This window comes from Alosa pseudoharengus, unplaced genomic scaffold (genome assembly GCF_046254945.1).
Source record: "Alosa pseudoharengus isolate Yale_2024_CS ecotype anadromous, Long Island Sound unplaced genomic scaffold, YU_APseudo_1.1 YU_APseudo_1.1_scf_8, whole genome shotgun sequence".
Taxonomy (NCBI): Eukaryota; Metazoa; Chordata; class Actinopteri; order Clupeiformes; family Clupeidae; genus Alosa; species Alosa pseudoharengus.
In genome coordinates this window covers 40956341-40978730 of record NW_027468870.1, presented here as the reverse complement: position 1 = coordinate 40978730, position 22390 = coordinate 40956341, and the positions used below count along the sequence as shown (strand labels likewise).

Below are 22390 nucleotides of genomic sequence, written 5' to 3'. Positions count from 1 at the left end.
CATCATTGTTTGAGAAAAAAAAAAAAACCTCTGTTATGGTACAGCAGTAGCTATAGTTATAGTCCACTACTGTTGGTTTACTTGTTCCTGTTTCCTTGTTCAGCTGTTATGTAGATAAAATGTAAAAAAACACAAAAAAATATGTTTAGTGTCTGCTAAATTCCATAACCATAACCATAACATCCAGTATTTACTGGAAGTTGCGGAATTCTATGTGGCCGCCGCCCAGTGATGTCATAATATGCAAATTAGATGTGTAAATTTACTCTCCTCATAAACTTTGGGTCATACTCAAGAGTTTTCTCATTTACATTTTCCCTGTATTTCAAATCACTTTCAAGCCAGAGCCTTTTGAAATCTTGATGTTTAAAAAAAAACCCTGGCGGTTAAAGGGTTAACCAGTTGAATGCCGCGCTGTTTTCAGAAGCTTTGGCTCAGAGTGCCAGCAATCTAGATCATTGTTGACGATTTTTGTAGAGACACAGCGTATTCTATTTATAGCTATGGACACATACTATGGCTCGTTTGAAAGGTGAGACTTTAAGCTCTCAGTGGGTACAAACCATTTATTTCTACATGCCTCCCCAAAAACCCAAGCTAAACAGTGGCTAGTTTTCATCAAAATCCCTGTTTTTTTTCTAAAAATGGAGATATAGTGTTTTTTATTAAATATGCACTGTTTGAGCCTGTCACTCTTCTGACACTTACATTTCGTTTTTTCGTGTTTTTGATCGTCCTGCGTCCCTCGTTAGTCCTGCTCAGTGCCGCACACACATCGGTGGTGGAGAGTGTGAGGGGCTGGTTACTGGTGTGACAGGGGGCGTGGAGTTAGTAGTTTTGTAATCTGTGGTGGCCTGGATGGCTTGCCACATGAGTCGGGGGTGAGAGTTGTTGTTGACATGATCCTCAATCTTTAGCTTGTGGTTGTGCTTGGCCTTTTTGATGCCCCTTTTCAGATTAGCCCTGGATGAGCTATAGGCTTGAGCATCACCTGATCTGAATGCGATGTCTCGACTCGTCAAGTCTCACCTCACGGTTCATCCATGGCTTCTGATTAGGGAAAGTCGTAATCCGTTTCAGGGTGGTGACACTTGATGTTGGAGTTGATGCAGTCCAAAACGGAGGACACATATGAATCAATGTCTGTTTGGAAATCATGGGTGGCCTGAGTTGTGAACACTCTCCAGTCAGTGTTTTCAAAACTGAGTCAGCTCCCACTGGCCACACTTTGACTGTTCTTACTGTTGGTTTCACACATTTGATGAGTGCTGAATACTTGGGCAGTAGAAACAATGAGAGGTGATCAGAGTGTCCTAGGTGGTGGAGGGGAGCGGCTTTGTAGGCATCAGCTATGTTTGCGTAGACATGCTCTAAAATATTATCTCCTTGTGGGGCATGATACATTTTGATGGAATTTGGGCAGTACAGTTTCTAAATTCGAGTGGTTGAAGTCACCCGCGACAATGTAGGCTGCCTCGGGATGCAGAGTTTGTTGTTTACTGATAGCAGAATGCAGTTCTTTCATGGCAAGCTTAGCATAAGCATCGGGTGGTATATACTGTACAGTGGGCAGTGCTTCGACTTGGCCAGCTTCCCTCGCGGTCCGCGCGCGGGATCACGCGACTTTAATTTGTATTTTTCTAGAGCCCGACCGATTTATCGGTGAGCCGATATTATCGGCCGATATTAGGCATTTTCCAAACTATCGGTATCGGCATTTATAATGGCCGATAAATGAATATTTTAAAAATAAAATAAAAACGGACGAAACACCCTTCAACCATGTCATGAGTGTTGGCGTTGTATAGTTTGTCCACCAGAGGGCACTCTACACCGTCCCTGCTGGCAACACTCGTGTATAACGCGCCACACATCCTGCAACCGGCTGATCCAGCCAGAGTCGGGCAGAGAGAACCAGTTATCCGCGAGTGAGATCATCAGTTAAGTGTGTTCATGGTGATTTGGTCACGAGACATACATTGCTTGAATAACCATTAAAAGAACATCCCCATCAGTTCTCTTAACTCAAATAAGCATGACAAAATTCGTGAAAACAATGTCCAGTTTTGCTGCTGTTAAATAAGCCGAGAGTGAAGCGGAATTCCCAATCCCAGACGTTCACATTGCATGTTTGTAATGGATGCAACCGCGAGATACGCTTGTCATAGGCGCCGATACCGTGGGTGCTCCGTCTCTCGGGCACCCACTGAAAACATCGAGCACCCACGTGTGCCAGCTTACAGTCCCGGCTAAATTTACATTAATTTAAAATCAAACATCGCAGTTTATGTTAAATTCAGCATCTCTCATAATGTGATTGGATATGTTGCTGTCAATTCCCTACTTCATATACTAACCACCAATGAGAGCGTCTCTCGTATGAAAATTCCTGACACTTCCCACCTGAAGAATTAACGCAAGGCTTTGTCGGGTCTTCAGCCCCGAATGTTTAAAATGTATATAGCCCTGAATATCATTTTAAAAGTAGTCTGACAAAGCTTATTATTTTGTGACACAGCTAAACACTGGTACCTCATAGAACGTCTATAACATAGCCTAGGTGGTCACAACTCACAAAAGTAAAGCAGATAGAAAGAACTCACGCAAATCTAGCCTACAACACGCAGACAGCTTTATGCGCAGGGGAGAGAGCGCTATGATTGTTGCCTTCTGATGGTATCTTGCTAATTCACTGAACTGCATTAGGTGACACAAATGGTATTGCCTTTATCTTATAACTCCTTGTCTGAGTGACTACCAGGCCTATGGTTTTTAAAAGTCAGATGTTCCCTGACAAAGACATTCGACAATTAAGAATGTTTATTGACTTGAAAAATACACTAATTTTTGCAAACTCCCTTCATTCCACCCTTGAAGACATTGCGGTCTGGTGCGCTATGTAGATCGTTTCTCGTACCATTTAATTTCTCAGAATTTAGGTCTACTAGGCCTACAATAACGTCATCACCAAATACATCTTTTATTTTTAGTTGATCAACCACAAAGAGTAGCATAGGCCTACTGTGCACAGTGCACTGACGACTGTAGCAGCCCAAGGTAACCAGTTGTTGTAGATGAGAGGTAACCCCTTGTTTCAGATAGCCTGGACAACATGTTACCTGGGTGTTGCCTACGTTATTAATTAATGGTAGCCTACAATAGTTAATTGATTCGCGTAACATATTAGTTGGCTCAAAGAGTAGGGAATCAGGATGGAGAGAGTCACACGTGTGTTGCTTTTGCGGGATCGAATCCAGTTTAATGCTAGTTTTCAAAACATATATTTTTTACATGTCTTTTGTCCGAGTGGCTGTAATGTAGCCGAGCGCTCATGGCGTATGAAAAGCGACTTCAAACCGCCTAAAACAACTTGTTTGTGAATGTCTGACAACTGCTGCAGCGCATGCACACGCAAGGAAACCAGTAGGTGGAGAAACCAGAAGGCACACAACACCGGAACGATTTTAAGGCTATTTCGCATAGGCTACTCAATGGTGCTATTTCACACGCATTATAGCGACCCCCAATCACTGGGGTTAGGTGGAAGGTGTTAATAGACGATTGGCGTAGCCTACAGTGGACTAGGGCTGTCAAAATTGCTCAAAAATGACGTTCGAATATCCCCTCTAAAATAAACACATGTATTCGAATATATTGGAATATCTAGGCTATATTATTTGCGCATTATGTCAGTGACGCAAAGGCATTTCCTAATTCACCCGACACTGATATTCAAAATGTTGAAACTATTTCGGCATAGCCTATAAGCAGTTTAATTAAATGTAATGTTAGTTGTAAACAAACGGGCTACTTGGTGAGGCTTGGCCTCACAGATGCGCTCGTGCCTTAAATGGCAATACAAATCTTCGCGATAGGCCTATTAACTGACCGCCCGATTCACGTTGGCTGGGGGGCAAGGGGGGGCCATCAGACATTTGTTCCCAAGGCTCTATGAATTGTTAATCCGGCCCTGCCCCCAACGAACGCAACTTTCCACCTCTGAGACAGCTTAAAAGAAGTCTAGAGGACTCCTAACTCACTAAGACCTACTTACTGTAGGCTGCGCAAACCACAGGCCTTTTTTTGGGCAAGCCTGCATTCGCGGCAGGCCTTCTGTTGAAGAATTTTATATAAATCCTGCGCTAACAGTAATCCTCCTACCCCCCCGCTACCACAGCTGTGGATAGTGTGGCATGCTCACGCTTTATGTCTCCTTCTTGCAAACTAGGCCTATAGCCCAACCATTTACGTCTTCAAAAAATAAGAACTTGTCAGATATGCCTTCATATCTTTGGGCTTCATTCAACATTTTGTTCTTCCACTGGAAATGACTCTTCTACATTTGCTGCCTGCTGCATCCTTTCTGTTTGTATTGATTAGAAAATGTTTGACGTCTGGAGTTAATGCATTAAACATTGTTTGCTGGTAACCAGCCACAAATAGCCTACAGATTCTTGCGTGCGTACATTCTCTATTCTCTCCGAAATGTGCCCGTTCTATAGGCTGGCCAAGTGCGTAATTCTGCGGCATAAAGCAGATGTATTTGTTTATTGTACAGAAAAATAAAAATAACCTGTCAAGCAGTCAATTGACTACATTGCAGTCAATAAGTAGGGCAAATTACGAAACCAAAACGTGGGTCATAGTTGTCTAAGCCTCTGCTGTGAGGCCAAACCCATGAACAAAGACGCATTGATATCTGCAATAGTTTTTTTTTGGCGAAACAAGCTCACAGCCGAACGAGTCATAGCACTGAAGGGAGAGGCAACTGGCATGTGATCTCCCCACGGGCCAATGGATGTACAAGTTTTCTCCTGTGCCTACGATATTTAATCATGTGTTTTGTCAAGTTGCAAAATGCTATTCGTTTTAACAAATTTTTATGATAGTATGAAGTAGCCTACTTTTTGTATAGGGTACTATCTTAATTGCTTTATACTCAATACTTGACCAATGGCTATTGCATCTGTCTATTGAAAGTGAGAATGTGGCATGTGATCTACTGTGTAGGCTTCATAAAATAAAATAAACAGATTGCTAATGGCCTACAAGCTGATCTGGGGTGTGTTTCCCGTACAACTCCGGAGGTTAGCTTTTTACTAACAGGATGCATCGTTCAACTAACCAACATGTAAGTTACGACTGTTTCCCAAAACTGTCGTACTTTGTGTTGCCCCCTGCAGGTAACCCCCAGAACCTAGTCAACGTCAGCCGTTTCTCAGACGTAACCCCAGGCCTAAGCAGTTAAAACCTACGATACCTCCCTGGAGGTAATTGTAGATAGCAGGGACCTACTGTCGAGTGCAGTCGCACGACTTCCCTCTGCGGCGCAGATAACCTAAAGCTCCTATTTTTAAATATCCCCCTTGGAAGTTGATCAGGCTTCCGTGGTGGACTTATTGAGATGTTTATGAAATAAGGAGCGACTACGCCTAGGTCTCGAACAGTTGGCTAACGTGCGAAGATATTTGACCCTAGAGTTTATCTAGAGACACAGGTTATAGGCTACTTCTTGCTCAGGTTTTATAAGGATGGAGATTTAGTTACCGTCCAGCAGCACCTAAGTCCAACTAACCCAAGTCTTAGAAAGAGCAGATGAATAACCACAGAAGAAACCAGTTATCTTACCCTCCTGCTGGAATTCGTAGAAAAACCAAGAAAGGACAAAAAATACTGCTTGAAGAATTAGATGCCAAGGTTAAAAGAGTTCTTTACTTTTCAGCACTTTGGATATGATAACAAAATGCGGCGTAATATCCACTTGCAGGTTACAATGTTGTAGAGAATATAAAAAGAGTAAATCCACAAAAGAGAGTACAATAAAAATAGTAATCCACAGATGGAGAAGAGAATACAATAGTAAATCCACAAATGGAGGAAAAGGTATAAAAAAGAGTAAGTCCTCCAAAAAAGGGAAAAAATCCGCTGATAGTCGTTCGGCAGTCTCTTTACTGTCGGAGTATGGTGCGATCCCGGCAACAGGTGGTGCGGAGTTCCGATCCGCGGCTTCAGCCTGGCACAAAGTTCCAACACTCGGTTTCTCAACGAAGTACGGACAACGATTCCTAACAATCAAGCGTAACAGCAAAAAACACGTAGCAGTAGAAGAAAAAAGAAGAAGCAGCCCCGATTGTCTAGTTCAGCCCTTATTTATGCTAGGTAGACTTGACCTCCCCCACACATTCCTGAGACAAATCAATCCTATTTTCCCACGACAGTTTAGAAACTTCTAGAAGTTCCCACGAGGGCTGGGAATATTCTCACGTTAGCTGGGAATATAGCTGGGAATATTCTCACGTTAGCTGGGAATATGGCTGGGAGTATTCTCACAATAGCTAATACATTCTAGAAGTCACTGATCTTAACCAACAATTTAAAATGACACGCATTCACATCCTTCTCCGGGTTACATTTCGGAGATGATACATCACATTCAGGTTTACAGATAGTTTCCAGAGGTTACACAAACAGTTTACATTCAATGGCTATTATATCCATGTGACACATTACATTTAGCAACATACACTTTACAGTCATCAAGAGATCGATTACATTCTTACAGGTTACAAACACTTATGGCATTAACCTTCACACAATGCAATCTGAATACATTCATTTAAACAGTTTAAGGCACTTTACTCATTTCACAGTTTTGAGACATACAATTCTTTTACATACATAGCTCCTCTAGACTTTACCAGGTCAGGCTAAAATACTTGTAATGATACATTTCATTCATCGCACTTTATTATTTATTATGAGGTCATTGTTTGCAGTTATGGTTCATCATCCATTCTTTTATTCACATTCAATAATCATCAAGTATTTCTGAGGTCAGGGTGATCTGGTTTAGTAATCCTGCACATTGTTCAACATCTGCTTCAACACATTCATTCACTTCCACGCTTTCAGGTGATCTTAATTCAAGAGTAGGTTGCAAAGTAATTGGTTTAACATTACGATTCAATTCCTGGTCAGTTTCTTTCCTAATTTGTCTAATCATATTTTCTAGATCATAGAGGTTACCTTGATAGCTAGCGCTGAATCTAGCCTTTCTGCGTTTTCGCCTTGTTAGACGTATTGGTTTTGTGCTACCGCTCTGTGGTCCATACGGTCGGTTTCCTGGCAACACGTCAACTTACATAGTACTGTAAGTTTGGACCATGATAGTTTCCAAACTTCAGTAGTCTGGACTAAGGTGGTTAATGACGTTTAGTAGCACGTGAACGGGCACCTGCACATACTTCTGTGGCGCATTGCGTTAAGGCCGACAGATGACAGCCGCCGTTGCACAGCAGTTACCAGTCCCCTGTCCAAGAGTTTGAATCTGGGTTAAGATTTTGACATTGTTGTTTACCTAAGTTTATCTTTTGTGCAGATCATATTATCAAAATCAGAATCAGCCTTCTTGGCTTGGTTTGCGTAAACTAACAAGGACTCCCCCCCCCCCCCCCCCCCTCCATGAAAATCAAAAGCTACATATTCTCAGCTGACTCTCAAAAAGTGCGCACGACCTTATTATTATCTGCAGGTGTGTGACTTTTACTTACGTGCACATTGACTTTTAATTTATGTATTTTCTGCCTTGCCATGGATGTATGGTGATTAGAAGTGTAAATATCAATTAGAAACCTAAATATATTTATAATTATTAATTTGCAAACAAATAACTGGCGTCAGTGACGTCTTTGACATGAAGATCCCTGGAACTATGCTTCTACTAGCATTCTACCACAGGTCGAGAGGTGTAGTTGTAACTACACAACTTTACGATAGTGGTTGCGAACGTTCGTTGCTACTATGGTTTTGGGAAACACTAACGTAGTGTAACGATGCATTGGACTATGTAAGTTCCAAATATGAATGTAATTCTGCGGCATAAAGCAGATGTATTTGTTTATTGTACAGAAAAATAAAAATGACATGTCAAGAAGTAGGGCAAATTAATTTACGAAACCAAAAAGTGGGGCATAGTTGTCTAAGCCTCTATAGCGTAGCCTGTTAAAAACGTTGCAGAAGCCTACCCAAGGCTACAGATTAATTCTGAACAGTTATTTCTCTACTGGCTCAATTATCACACCACTGTTTTGATTTGCGTAGTTGCGTTAACCCAACACTGACAATAATGTAGACAGCAAATTTCGATTTCCGTTACCACCGTGTAGTCAAGCCTTAAGCCATACCCAAGTAGCCTAAATCGAGGTAAATCGAGCTTTTTCAGAAGGGGCGGCAGGCAGAGCGATGATAATTTCATGGACTGCTGAAATGTAGCCTACACTATTTTTGACTATTTCTGAACTTTGTTACACAAATGCTTTGTGGTTGTGAACTTGCAGTATCATCAGAACTATTCCACCTGTGTTTGTATAGTTAAAATTCTGAAGTGCAAAATAGTTTAGGCTACAGCAGAAATATTTTCAGCCATAGATAAAAAATAGTCTAACCTCTGAATTTCTTTTCAAAGTGCACCAGACTGATGCATTTAAACGTTAACTCTCAACCCTTTAAAATGTTGATATTGTTCTCTGTTAACCATTTCTTGCCTTGTTTTGCTGTGTGCTTTTGGATCATTGTTTGGTTTAAAGGGGAATGATGCAGTTTGTTTAGCTTAATTTACCTTAACTTAACCGCACCGCTTCGGAGTCATTGGAATGGTTACATCACTTCTCTGGGGTTTTCAGCATCTGTGAGTGGAAAAACATTGCAACATTGGGCCGGTGGGCCGCAGGACTCAGAGACAGAAAGTCTTGCGGTCTCGCAATGTAACAAATTGCTTTACTGCACTACACACATACACATAAGGCACCGGCTAGAACAAGATGGAGATGGAGTTTCTCAGACATTTGTCATGGCAGAGCCAGCGAAAAAGAAGCAGAAAGTGAGTAAACCGTTGTCAGAGGAACAGGGAAAGAGGAAATGGCAGATTGACCAGGGGGAGATTGTAGGGGGAGATCGGCAGACAAACCTGCGAGCAAAAATCAAAAGAACAGCAAAGAAATTGCCAAAAGTGCATAGGGGGGGGGGGCTTTAATGGTCCAATGCATCTATTGTGATCTTTTCCTCCAGAATCTTAATGTAGCCCATTGTTTTAGTGTTACCGTTTACTTTGAGATGGTCACCAGGTCCCCCTGGTTTAAAAACATCCCAAAATAATATTTTTCTCACCCCCACACTCCAACGTAAGCTAAATTTGTATTCTAAAGTCCAGGTCTGCCCTTATAAAGGTTAAGCTGAGTTGTGCATGTTTGGAGAAGAGTGATCCATGATTAGCATCCATGATGACCAGGTGGCCCATTTTGGGATGGGGTGAAAATTTCAACCATCAAAACATCATACCCACAGTGGAGAATAGCAGTACAAATGTATTAGTTTTGGGTGTTTTTCAGACAATGGGACTTGGTGACCTTGCAGTCTAGAGGCTTGGTAGGTCTTTTAACCATTTCGAGAGCTGTGATGGCATAAAGATGTTTCCATTGATTATTTAAAAAGGGTATGAATAATTTTGCACACACCATTTTTCATAAAAAACATGTCTTTTTCTGATTACATGTTCTAACACATTGTCTTGCAACCTTGTGGCATGTCAGTGTCATTTTCAGTTAGAACAAACATATTGGTAAAGAGAAAATCAACATTAATATTGGCCAGGGGTATGAATAATTTTGTTCTTAACTGTATATATTCTGCTAAGGCATTCACATTTAGCTATAATTGCTCATTTATTCATACTTGTGTATGTATTTTCACATACAGTATATTATACATTGTTTTTCTGTAGCTAAACAATCTTTTCTTTTCTTCTTTTGTTTGAAAAAATACTCTATATGTTATGTGGGAACTTTTATTTTGTGCTTTTTCTGTACTGTAGTCCCATGGAGCTGAGTGAGAGTCGTGTGGCTGTGGGCCCACAGCAAGGAATGGGAATAGCAGAGAGAGAGTCTCTAACCTGCATTTTATGCCAAGAGGAACAGGAGGTTATGGCTGGTGGTACCTCTATGGTGCTGACTGCTTGTGTTCAGAGGTCTACTGTTCTTACCCAGAGCCATGGCCACAGTTTGTACATACCAGGTTAGTGAGCGTGATGTATATTTCATTGAGTAAAGGGACTGGAAATTAAAAACACAGCTAGATTGCATTTCTGAGAAAATGCAAACTGTGATGACTTGTTAGACTGTATATAATTCTGAATAGTATATGCCTTTGGGTTGATGAAATTATGATAGCTGTGTAACAGTGTACATTTCCTGAACCTCATGCTCATAATAAAATAGTAATTTGAAGTTTTAAAGCAAGTCTGACTGACAGTCTTTTAATATAAGAAATGTGGTTGTTAACTTTACAGAATAAACAATTTCGCCCACATCTATCGTCTGCATACCACCAAACAATTTCTAAATAAAATATTTTAGTAGGGTCATAATGTGAGGTTCTGTGACCATCCTCTGGCAACAATGTTTTGATGATTGATTTGACCTCTATGGACCCTTTAGAAAAGATTTAGCCCCCATGTCCCTCGCAAAAATCCCGGCATTTTTTGCTAGAGAGCCAAATTCAAAATGGTGCCCGGCGCCATCTCTAAAAAATAACTTTTGATCTGGATGACCTAGAATCATGTATGAAGGCACTTTTTCATACAAGTCAACCATGAGGATTCCAAATCTGACATCATTTTGATATTACAACTTTGTTATGATCGTGAAATTCAAGATGGCTGCCATCTAGTACAGTGGTTCTCAACCTTTTTAGGCCTTGACCCCCCAAAACAATCATATTTGGACTGGGTGTAATATCTTGTGGGTTGATAATAATGCACTTAGACGGTGGGTTCAATAACAGAACAACGTTTACTGAAAGCTTCAAGAATACATCAGCCCATACAAGTCTCCCGCTCCGGAGCTCACTTCTTAGCTTACTCGTTACTCTGAGTCATGTGACTAAGGGAACCAATCACGTTTACTGCTACATCACAGCATAAGACCCAGTCTATTACACTGGGGACCCCCCAATTTGTGTGACTCCGTTCCACATATACAGATATTGACAAAATAGCTGATCTACAAGCCCACAATGCTTCGCATTTTGAGGAGTAGTGGGCTTGTAGATGGGCTATTTTCACACACACACACAGTGGGCTTGTACATGGGCTACAGATACACACACACACACACACACACACACACACACAGATAGATACACACACAGAGAGAGATACACACACACACACACACACACACAAACACACACAGAGACAGATAAATAGATAGATACATACACACACAAACACACACACACACACACACACATAGATAGATAGATACAAACACTCACTCACACACAGACACACACACAGGCACACACACACACAGATAGATAGACAGACAGAGACACACACACACCCACACAGATAGATACACACAGACACACACAGAGATAGACACACACACAGATAGATAGATACACACAAAGATAGAGAGACACACACAGACACACACACACACACAGAGACAGGTAAATAGATAGATACACACACACACACAGATAGATAGATACAAACACTCACTCACACACACACACACACACACACACACACAGACACACACACACACGGATAGATAGACAGAGAGAGACACACACAGACACACACACACACACACACAGAGACAGATAAATAGATAGATACACACACACACAAACACACACACAGATAGATAGATACAAACACTCACTCACACACACACACACACACACACAGACACACACACACACACACACAGATAGATAGACAGACAGAGACACACACACACCCACACAGATAGATACACACAGACACACACAGAGATAGACACACACACACACACACAGATAGATAGATACAAGGATACAAGGATACAAGGAAGGATACAAGGACGTTTATTGTCACATGCATATAGTTACTGGAAGTCAGAAATGCAGTGAAATTATGTCTGGTGTCAGCCTATTTGTGCATTAATGGGGGGGGGGGGGTAAAAAGTGCAGTAGAAGAGGGGTTTAGTAGATTAAGTGGCAAGGGCTGCATAAAAAAGGTGGGGGAGGATTGGGATTGGGTGACTGCCAGGGGTCTTGGTGTGTGTGTTGGGGGGATGACAGGGGAGATGGGATAGTGTGCTGTGTATGTGGGGAGAGGGCAGTGTGCAATATGTGTGTTGGAGAAGCTTCCTCATAAGACAATGTGCTGTGTATTGGGGGGGGGGGCAGTGTGCTGTAAGTATGTTGGGGATGTGTGTTGGAGAAGCTTCCTGATGAAATAATGTGCTGTGTATGTAGGGGGGGGGGGCGGGCAGGGACTTACTATTGCAAGCAGAGTACTGTATGTATGATGTATGTGAGTGATGACAGTAAGATGTGTGTGTGGGCGGGAGGGGAGTGGAGCAGTGACTGTGTGTGTGTAGTGTGTGTGTGTGGGTAGGTGGGGGCAGTGTGCTGTAAGTATGTAGAGAATGTGTGTTGGAGAAGATCCTGAAGACAATGTGCTGTGTATGTAGGGGGGGGGGGGGGAGCAGTGTGCAGCAAGTATGTAGAGGAGGCTTACTGTTCTATGGAGATGTGCAAACACATGTGATACACACACACACAGACACACACACACACACAGAAAGATAGATACACACACAGAGACACACACACAGACAGATAAATAGATAGATACACACACACACACAAACACATACACACAGAGATAGATAGATACAAACACTCACTCACTCTCACACACACACACACAGATAGATACACACGCACACACAAATACACACAGATAGATAGATACACACACACAGACACACACACAGATAGATAGATACACACACAGACACAGATAGATAGACAGACACACACAGACACACACACATACACACACAAATCTGTGTGTGTGTGTGAGTGTGAGTGTATCTATCTATCTATCTCTCTCTCTCTCTCTCTCTGTGTGTGTGTGTGTGTGTGTGTGTGTGAGTGAGTGAGTGTTTGTATCTATCTATATGTGTGTGTGTGTGTGTATATCTATTTATCTGTCTGTGTGTGTGTGTGTGTGTGTGTCTGTCTATCTATCTGTGTCTGTGTGTGTGTATCTATCTTTCTGTGTGTGCGTTTGTCTATCTATCTGTGTGTGTGTGTGTGTGTGTGTGTATCCAGGGTGCGATTTGTGTAAAAACCAGAGGGGGGGGTGATTTTGAATAAGTTTGTAACCCCCCCAAAAAAAAAAAAAAATGAACGAACGATTCATAGCCTAGTAATGTCATGGCTAATAATACCCTATATTTTTTTTGCCACCTTTGTAACATTTTAGTTTTAGTTTACCGTGGTGTATGACTTTAAACAGCGAGTGTGCTTGGTATGATGATCAGCTCCTCTAATGTAGGACTACGTTTTGACAAGCATACAAATTCACCTTGTTCTTGCCCCATCTGAAATGACTTCTCTACTTTTGCTGCCTCCATCCTTTCTGTATTTGTTGTGTAAAAAAACGTTGTATATGATGGCACTGAAGTCTTAAGTTAGTGAATTGTCTAACAGTGTTAGTTGGTAACCAAATAGCCTATACATTGCGCTACACGCTGCGTAGGCTACGTGCATTCTATCTCCTGCTGATTTGCGTTCAGTAGCCAAGTGCGTAATATTGCAAAAGTTGAAAAAATAAATGTGTTTATCGTAGCCTACAGAAAATAAATAGCCTATCATACTGTCAGTTAATTGCCTACAGTGCAGTGAAGAGTTTGGAGAGTAAAGTTATAGGGCAACTTGAAGTTTTATGAAAATAATTTACGAACCAGAACATAAAGACCATGAAGCTTCTATTTCTTGCAGCTGTTAAAACACCCGCTAGATAGTTTAAATACCCACCAACATTCGTTTTTGCAGTACAGATTATTTCTAAAAGTTATTTGTCTACTACTGGCTGATTTATCAAACGAGTGCTTTCTCGTTCGTCCTCCGCAAACTACAGGTGTTTCGGTAGAGAGACATTGAATAAGCGATGCCAAGCAATTTCTGTAACACTTTTTGTGACATTCAGCAAATATCTCCTCATTTAATGTAGGTTCCTTCGGACAATAGGCCTACGTTCTACTTTACGTGCAGTTGTCCTCCATCTCAGTTGCATCAGTTTTCTAATTTTGAAGGTTCTAAAACATTACTATGCTTCACTGAATCCTTCTCCTTTTCTTTCATTTGTCCAGCTAACTTTTCCATTGAACATAGCCATTTATGATGGATTACACACTCGACATTCTGAAATGTCCTGCACGATCAAGGCCAAATTAAGTTATCACGCAGCCACTGTGTCAGCAGCATCAGTGCTGACGGTGACTGTGCGTTTCTGATGTCAGATTATTATGTAGGCTAGCCTACTAGACTGTTCTCACGTTGCAGCGCTTTACTTATATAAAGTGCCATTAATCAATATGAGGGGCAGAGTCAAGTCAAGTCAAGTCAGATTTATTTGTATAGCGCATTTAACATGCACAGAGTGCAACCCAAAGCGCTCAGAGGGGGATAAATGTTGTCCCCCCCGACGATAAAAATAATTTAGCAGAGGTAAGGATAGGAAAACCAGAGGTGAGGAAATCCTCACCATCCCCCCCTACAAATCGCACCCTGTGTGTGTGTATCTATCTATCTGTGTGTGTGTCTGTGTGTGTTTCTGTGTGTGTGTCTGTCTATCTATCTGTGTGTGTGTGTGTGTATCTATCTATCTGTGTGTGTATCTCTCTGTGTTTGTGTGTGTGTGTGTGTGTGTGTGTGTGTGTATCTATCTATTTATCTGTCTGTGTGTGTCTGTCTATCTATCTGTGTCTGTGTGTGTGTATCTATCTTTCTGTGTGTGTGTGTGTGTGTGTACCTATCTATTTATCTCTCTGTGTGTGTATCTTTCTGTGTGTGTGTGTGTATCTGTAGCCCATGTACAAGCCCACTGTGTGCGTGTGTGAAAATAGCCCATCTACAAGCCCACTACTCCTCACAATGCGAGGCATTGTGGGCTTGTAGATCAGCTATTTTCTCAATATCTGTATATGTGGAACGGAGTTACACAAATTGGGGGGTCCCCAGTCCAAATATGATTGTTTTGGGGGGTCACAGCCTAAAAAGGTTGAGAACCACTGTACTAGATGGCAGCCATCTTGAATTTCGCGATCATAACAAAGTTGTAATATCAAAATGATGTCAGATTTGGAATCCTCATGGTTGACTTGTATGAAAAAGTGCCTTCATACATGATTCTAGGTCATCCAGATCAAAAGTTATTTTTTAGAGATGGCGCCGGGCACCATTTTGAATTTGGCTCTCTAGCAAAAAATGCCGGGATTTTTGCGAGGGACATGGGGGCTAAATCTTTTCGGTTAACGTGAATCCCAGCTTGGTAACCATGGGAATTTATGCCACAGAACTAACCTGCTCCGTAGCAGGTTAACTTTCAAGCTAAATTAAGCTGTGTTGCAAAAAAACCCAATCTGTCGGAAAACGAGTCCAAAAAGATGGTTCCTTCAACCTGTGCTCTCATCACCTGTAGCCAACTTCAAAAATAGAAGTAGGCCTATAGAAATATTTTTTCCGACAGTGCACCAAGCATGGATTTACACATTCACTAGCTCCAAAGAATGTATGAAGATTATACGATTAAAAATGTTTTAACTTCACATGCGTGTGGTTCTAGAAATTGTGCTACTCTGCGTCACTTACGTTCGGTGGTGGTGTAACGTGCAGCGAAACGGCATAGGAAAGGAATTCCATTTTTGCGTGTTCGCAGGCTACATTGTTTATCACCTTGATAATGGCATTTTTAGTTAAAATCTTTGATGAAAAGACATGTCTACTGCTGATAAAGGGTCATGCACATTTGGTAGGCTGTTCAGTGACAGCTTTGCCAGTGGGGCTATATTATATCTGATGCAAGCCAAAGGATAATTATTCTGTAGCCTAGGCAGCTAATAATTAAAACTGCTTAATGTGTCAACGATTGTTCATGAATATCAAATCAACTGTGTGCTACACAGATTAAATACTAGGCATAAATTAAATTGAAAGCCATTACATTTCAGACAACTTTATTTCAAACACTTTGGGACTTATGGGAGACAATATAGTTGGGTCATCTATAGCAGTTTCGTGACTGTGGAGAGCGAAGGTTCGTTTCTCACTAGATTTGTCATCTATAAAGGTTAAAGAAAAAAATTAGCCGGGGTGCCCCTCACAAAAATGTGGGGAAATTTTGTGAGAGCCTTATATCCAAAATGGCTGTAATCAGCCAAGCTGGAAATTAACTTTTTAATGGTTTTGCCCACAGTGCTGCATTACACATGGTTTCTGAGACTATTTGGGTCAAAATATTCAAAAATGATGTAGATTTATTGATTTGACCTATTTCTGACCTTCAAATTCAAGATGGCTGCCAATTTTTGGCTCTTTTAATGTCAATTTTTCAAAATCGTCATAGAGCTGTAATATTAGGCTCAAATGGAAGCTCTGCTTAAACTAATTATTTATTTGAATAAACTAAAAAGACTCTCCATCTAAATCTGTTGAATCTTCACACTGACTCATTACATTACATTACATTACATTTGGCAGACGCTTTTTTAGCCAAAGCGCCTTACAACATGGTAAACAGTTTAAAGCTTTAGAACAATTATCTCAACAATACTAGAACAATTTAAAAGAATGTAAAAAGGTAGAGTACAATAAGAAAAAGTGCATCAGTGAGTGCTGTTTTTATACAGTCATGTGTCAGTTCTAGTCCAGTGGTAAGTGCTAGAATTAGCTAGTTCTAAGTAGTGCTACGAGAGGAGATATTCTTCAGGAGTTTTTTAAAGATGGAGAGGGATGTCCCTGCTCTAGTAGGAACTGGTAGTGCGTTCCACCAACAAGGAACAACAAATTAAAAAAGTTTGGATTGACCTGAGCGTACCGGTGGCAGAGCTAGACGTCGTAAGTTTGAGGAGCGCAGCGGTCAGGAGGTAGCATGCCTATATGAGGGCATTCAAGTAGGTGGAAGCAGAACCGGAGACTACTTTGTAGGCAAGCATTAGAGACTAATTTGATGTGGGCGGCCATAGGTAGCCAGTGTAGCTGGATGAGCAGCGGGGTAACATGTGCCCTTTTGGGTTGTTTGTAGACCAGATGCGCCACCTCATTCTGGATCATCTGAAGGGGTTTCACTGTGCAGGCTAAGAGACCTTACAGTAGTCGAGTCGTGAGATGACTATTGCCTGTACCAGGAGTTGGGTATCTTGAGTCAAGTAAGTCTTGATTTTCTGTATGTTGTAGAGTGCGAAACGGCTAGTTGGTTGTCGAGAACGACTCCTAAATTTCTTGCAGCCCTGGTAGGTGTAACAGACAGGGAGTCAATTTTGATGTTGATGCCATGGTTTAGCTGGGAGGACCGGCAGTTCAGTCTTTGAGAGGTTTAGCTGGAGGTGGTTTGCCTTCATCCATGTAGATATGTCTGAGAGGCAATCCAAGATCCATGCCGAGACCAAGGGGTCATCAGGTGGAAAGGACATATAGAGCTGTGTGTCATCTGCATAGCAGTGGTATGGGAAGCCATGCGAACGGATAATCTGTCCCGAAGAGGTGGTGTAGATAGCAAAGAGAAGAAGGCCCATCACTGAGCCCTGGGGGACCACTGTGGTGAGATAGTGAGGTGCGGACAGCTGTCCAAGCCATGATACGTTAAACAAGCATCCTGTGAGGTAGGATTCAAACCAGGAGAGAGCAGAACTGGAGATTCCCATGTTAGAGAGTATAGAGAGAAAGATGCGGTGATTAACAGTGTCAAAGGCAGCCGTTAATTCAAGTAGAATGAGTTCTGATGACAGAGCGGTCGCCTTGGCTTCCTTTAAGGCTTCTATTACAGACAGCAGAGCCGTTTCGGTTGAGTGGCCCCTCTTGAACCCAGATTGATTTAGATCCAGAAGGTTGTTCTGTGAGATGAATTCAGAGACCTGTTTGGAGACTACTCGTTCGATACCCTATGTAAGGGAAAGGTAGGAGTAAAGCAGGGCGGTAGTTCTCAACTTGAGCAGGGTTGAGAGAAGTTTTCTTAAGTAACGGTGTTACCCGGGCCAATTTGAATGCTGTTGGAAACGTGCCAGAGGTTAGCGAAGCATTGATCACGTGTGATAGCTGGTGTGATAGTCGGGCTGATGGACTGAAGTAGGCTCATAGGTAGGGTCCAATGAGCATGTGGTTGGACGGCTACCTGTCAGGAATCTATCTTACTCTCTGAGAGACTCCTCTTATCATCACTGCTACTCTCATCTGAGCAGTCATGAGGTGTGACTCAGAGTCATCATCAGGTGGGAGACGGATTGTACTTTTATTCTTCAGTTTGTGCCATTTGGAAACTCTGGCCTGGCTTGCTGAATAAGTGTACAATCCATGCCCCATCTGATGATGAGACTTTGAATCTTCATATGGAAAGGACAAACTACCTTACATATTTCCAGCTCCATTACAACCTGCAAGAGCATCCTCCTCCCATTGGTCACGGCTGGGATCTAGTGAATGGAAAGTGTCGACCAGTGTGTCACACCCCCTTGCCCCAGCAGCTTACACCTCATGAAAGCTCAGATGAGAGTAGCGGTGATGATGAGAGGAGTCAGTGTGGAGATTCAACAGATTCAGATGGAGAGTGTTTTTAGTTAATTCAATAAATAATTCATAATAAATCAATAATAAAAAATAACAGACATCTGACCTATGTGTATGTTGTAATTTTGCTGCCCATAACTGAACTCAGTTTGAGCAGAGCTTCCATTTGAGCCTAATATTACAACTCTATGACGATTTTGAAACATCAACATTTAAAGAGCCAAAAATTGGCGGCCATCTTGAATTTGAAGGTCAGAAATAGGTCAAATCAATAAATCTACATCATTTATGAATTTCTTGACCCAAATAGTCTCAGAAACCATGTGTTATGCAGCACTGTGGGCAAAACCATTAAAACGTTTATTTCCAGCATTGGCTTACAGCAGCCATTTTGGATATAGGGCTCTCACAAAATTTCCCCACATTTTTGTGAGGGGCACCCCGGCTAATTTTTTTCTTTATAGATGACAAATCCAGTGAGAAACAAACCTTCGCTCTCCACGGTCACGGAACTGCTATAGATGACCCAACTAATAGGCTATTATGTTGATACTCATTTATTTTATGACCACCTAAACGTAGACAATAATTTGGAGTGAACTCTTTTAATATAAGAACGTAGGCTATAGATAGTTTTGAATATATGCCAAAGTTGTATTTGAGTTTATACCATTTATTCATTCAATTGTTTTGTTCAAGCATAGGCTATAGTCTATGTGTTCAAGAGAGAAGCCAATCAAACTCGCAATTGATTTCAAACCATTAGCATTGTTGTTTTAAATGTATGCTTTCATTATTCTCCAATTTCTGTAGGCAATCTATTTTTTTCTCTCGATGTTAAATTTGATGACTTTCGATGAAAATCCTATAGATGGCGCTTGCCTATCGAACAGGAATCGTCTAGTATTGTCTTAATTTTACGACATATATCGCCTTTTCGTCAATCTACTGTTTTGGTCTACTTTTCTACCTCGTGCACGAGCAGAGATGAAGCTGAACTAAACCTCGCTTGAACAAACGAGGCCAAGATGCCGCTAACTTGAGTTAATGGAACGGCTTCAGCCCCAAGTGAAAGTCTACGCTAGTTCAAGCCAGGCTATTTCTGTTAAGCGCCGCCTTTATTAGCGAGGTTGATGGAATACCCCCTTGGTTAGATCTTAGATCCTTTCAAATGTTTGTATGGGTTTCTGTGTTACTTCAATTTTTTACTAGATTATTTTTTCCATAATCACTTTTGCAAAGTTGGAAACATTGTTGATAGCTGTCTTTCAGTATCACGCGATTTAACTTTAGGGGAAGACATGTGCAACATGAGTGTTTCTACTATAAATTACATCACTTTCTCAAAATGATTTAGTTGTATGTGTGTTGTTTTGTGTGCTGCTTTGTGTGTCTCAGATGGCTACTATCCCCTGCTCATGCCCCCTGGTTTAGTGGTTGGGACACACACAGGCAGCTGTGGCCATGTTATGCATGCAACTTGCTGGCAAAAGTGAGTCATAACTCTCTTATTTGATTTCATGTTATAGTGGAAAATGGGGTAAGTGTGTCTTTGATTACTTCTGACTGAATTCGACCAATAATTAGAATAGTACTGATCATCTCCTTAAATTCCTATTAAAGTGTATCACTTGTCCACATGTCCATCATTGTTCCAATTGTTCAATCATGTGTGCAGATATAGATAGATAGATTGTATTTTATTTAGGAAATTAAGATTTTACAGCAGCAATTAATAATATTAAGGCAAGACACTATAGGTGAATAGGGTACAATTTTAAGATAATAGATATCACCATGAAACTTCCTCAGCTGATTTCTTACACAAGTATGTATACAATTACAAGTTTTTGAAATTTGTATGTTTAATTGGGCATTATCTCATTAAATATCCACAATTTTGCATATATTTTCGATAGATAAAGCCATGGCTTTATGACATTCAAAGTACATGGAAATGACAAGATATTGACTCCTGGACTGTCTTAAGTGTGTCAAAGATTGGATGGCCCTTTCTAGTGTTTAATCCAGCGCTTTGCAGCTTACCCGGCCGCATAAGCAACACCTCCTGCCTTACTTACCGGTAGCCTACGTTGTCCAAAAATATTAACATAAATCATAATTTCATACCTCTCGTTGCTTTCATTGTAGACTATGCGTGTAACTTTACCAAACAGTAAGAAGTAAACCCCCTCTCCTTGCCCCGCTCTCTCTCGCTCTCCCTCTCTCGCTCAGTGGACAAGCGGGACTCGGCATGCACTATCCAAATAAAACATTCACAATCGTGAAAGCAAGGACGCATAGAAGACGACTAGCTAAATTACTATTAAATCCGGTTAGCAACATTAGCATGCTGCACGCATTTGTTTAAAACTCTTGCATTCAAGTAGCCTAGAAATCTAAATTACATTTGCTGCCAGGGCTAGTCTAACAACTCTCCGTTGACTTGTGAGCTCTAGAAATCGAAACTAAATCTGGCATTGAAATCGTGTATAGAGTCGTTTGTTGGGCTTAACATAATGATTGATGGCAGAGTTGCAACTGTTTGGCTTGAATTCCCTGCTACTTGAAAACAAATATCCTATTGCGTCCTATTGCGTGCAGAGGGAATTTGAAAGACAACTGATTATCCCGACCCTCGGACTGAGCACTGCGAACGGTGAGTGCCCAGACCCTACATTATAATGTGGGTCTGGCTCGCCAGGCTAGCATTCAAGCTGACTGATCATCTCAATACTAATGTTTCCCAAAGGGGCCTGTCCCAAGGAGAAGAAGTGTTACCTTGAAACTTAAACACACATGGAGAAACTGAACAGTCCATCCAGTAGACTATGATAAGCTAGCTGACTATGCTACTTTGTTTACAGTATTTCCAGGCTTCAACCAGACAGCTGAATTAAAGAGGTAGAGATGTAATAGAAATAGTAGACCTAGGATATAGCCTAATCTGCATAAAGTGTGCTGTCATGAATATCAGAAATTCGGTATTCTTTCTTTTTATATCAGGATATAAAATATTAAAATGTTATGTAATAAAATGTCTAGCCCCCATCCCCCCCAAAAAAGAAAAAAATCGAGGTATGCTTGCCAAATCTATGCGATCACAGGTTCGCGAGTAATTCGAACGAGAGTAATGGGTGCGCAGGTGAACGCAGAGAGGTATAGACTAAATATGATGCAATTTTTTGAATTTTCATACTTGATCGTACAGACAAGTGCGTAGTCTCGTTGGAAAGCCCCATTTCTGCTCTTTCGCACAATAACAGTTTCATCTCGCTGCGATGAACAGTTCCAGAGCAATGTAACAGAGAAGAAAGGGTGTGTTTTTTGACGCACTTTGCGTCAATCCGGTTAATAATTATATTGTTGTTGTCATTGTCATTACCCTTGTTATTACTGTTGTAATTAGCTATGAAAATGATAAAGGTAGTGATATTATTCCAATCTTATTCCTGTGTAATGCAATTTTATGAAAGAGGTGAATAAGCTCCAATTTAACATAATTGACTTAACATTTTTTTCATGGAAGGTATTTTGAAGCAGTTCAGAACACCACACGGAATCGCCTACATGCCGAGATGATTATTGACCTGGAGAATGGGGAATATCTTTGTCCCCTCTGCAAGTCGCTATGCAACACGGTGATCCCACTCATTCCACTGGAGCCTGTCTCCCTCAACTAGTGCGTCAGCTGTGGCTCTTATCCTCTCTCATCCCTTTGGTGGCACTCACACAGAGAACAAGGCACTCAAAAAATTAAACATAGTTT

The 22390-nt window shown here is 41.2% G+C and overlaps 1 protein-coding gene across 1 annotated transcript in view; it reads left to right on the top strand.

The window, feature by feature from the left end:
• Positions 1-22390, top strand: part of ubr1 (ubiquitin protein ligase E3 component n-recognin 1) — a 160374-nt gene that overhangs the window by 99539 nt on the left and 38445 nt on the right. Inside the window, exons 30-32 of the mRNA XM_076274769.1 lie at positions 9869-10068; positions 20020-20113; positions 22151-22303. Of these exons, the coding sequence (XP_076130884.1) occupies positions 9869-10068; positions 20020-20113; positions 22151-22303 (447 nt within the window). The remainder of the gene's footprint in view (positions 1-9868; positions 10069-20019; positions 20114-22150; positions 22304-22390) is intronic.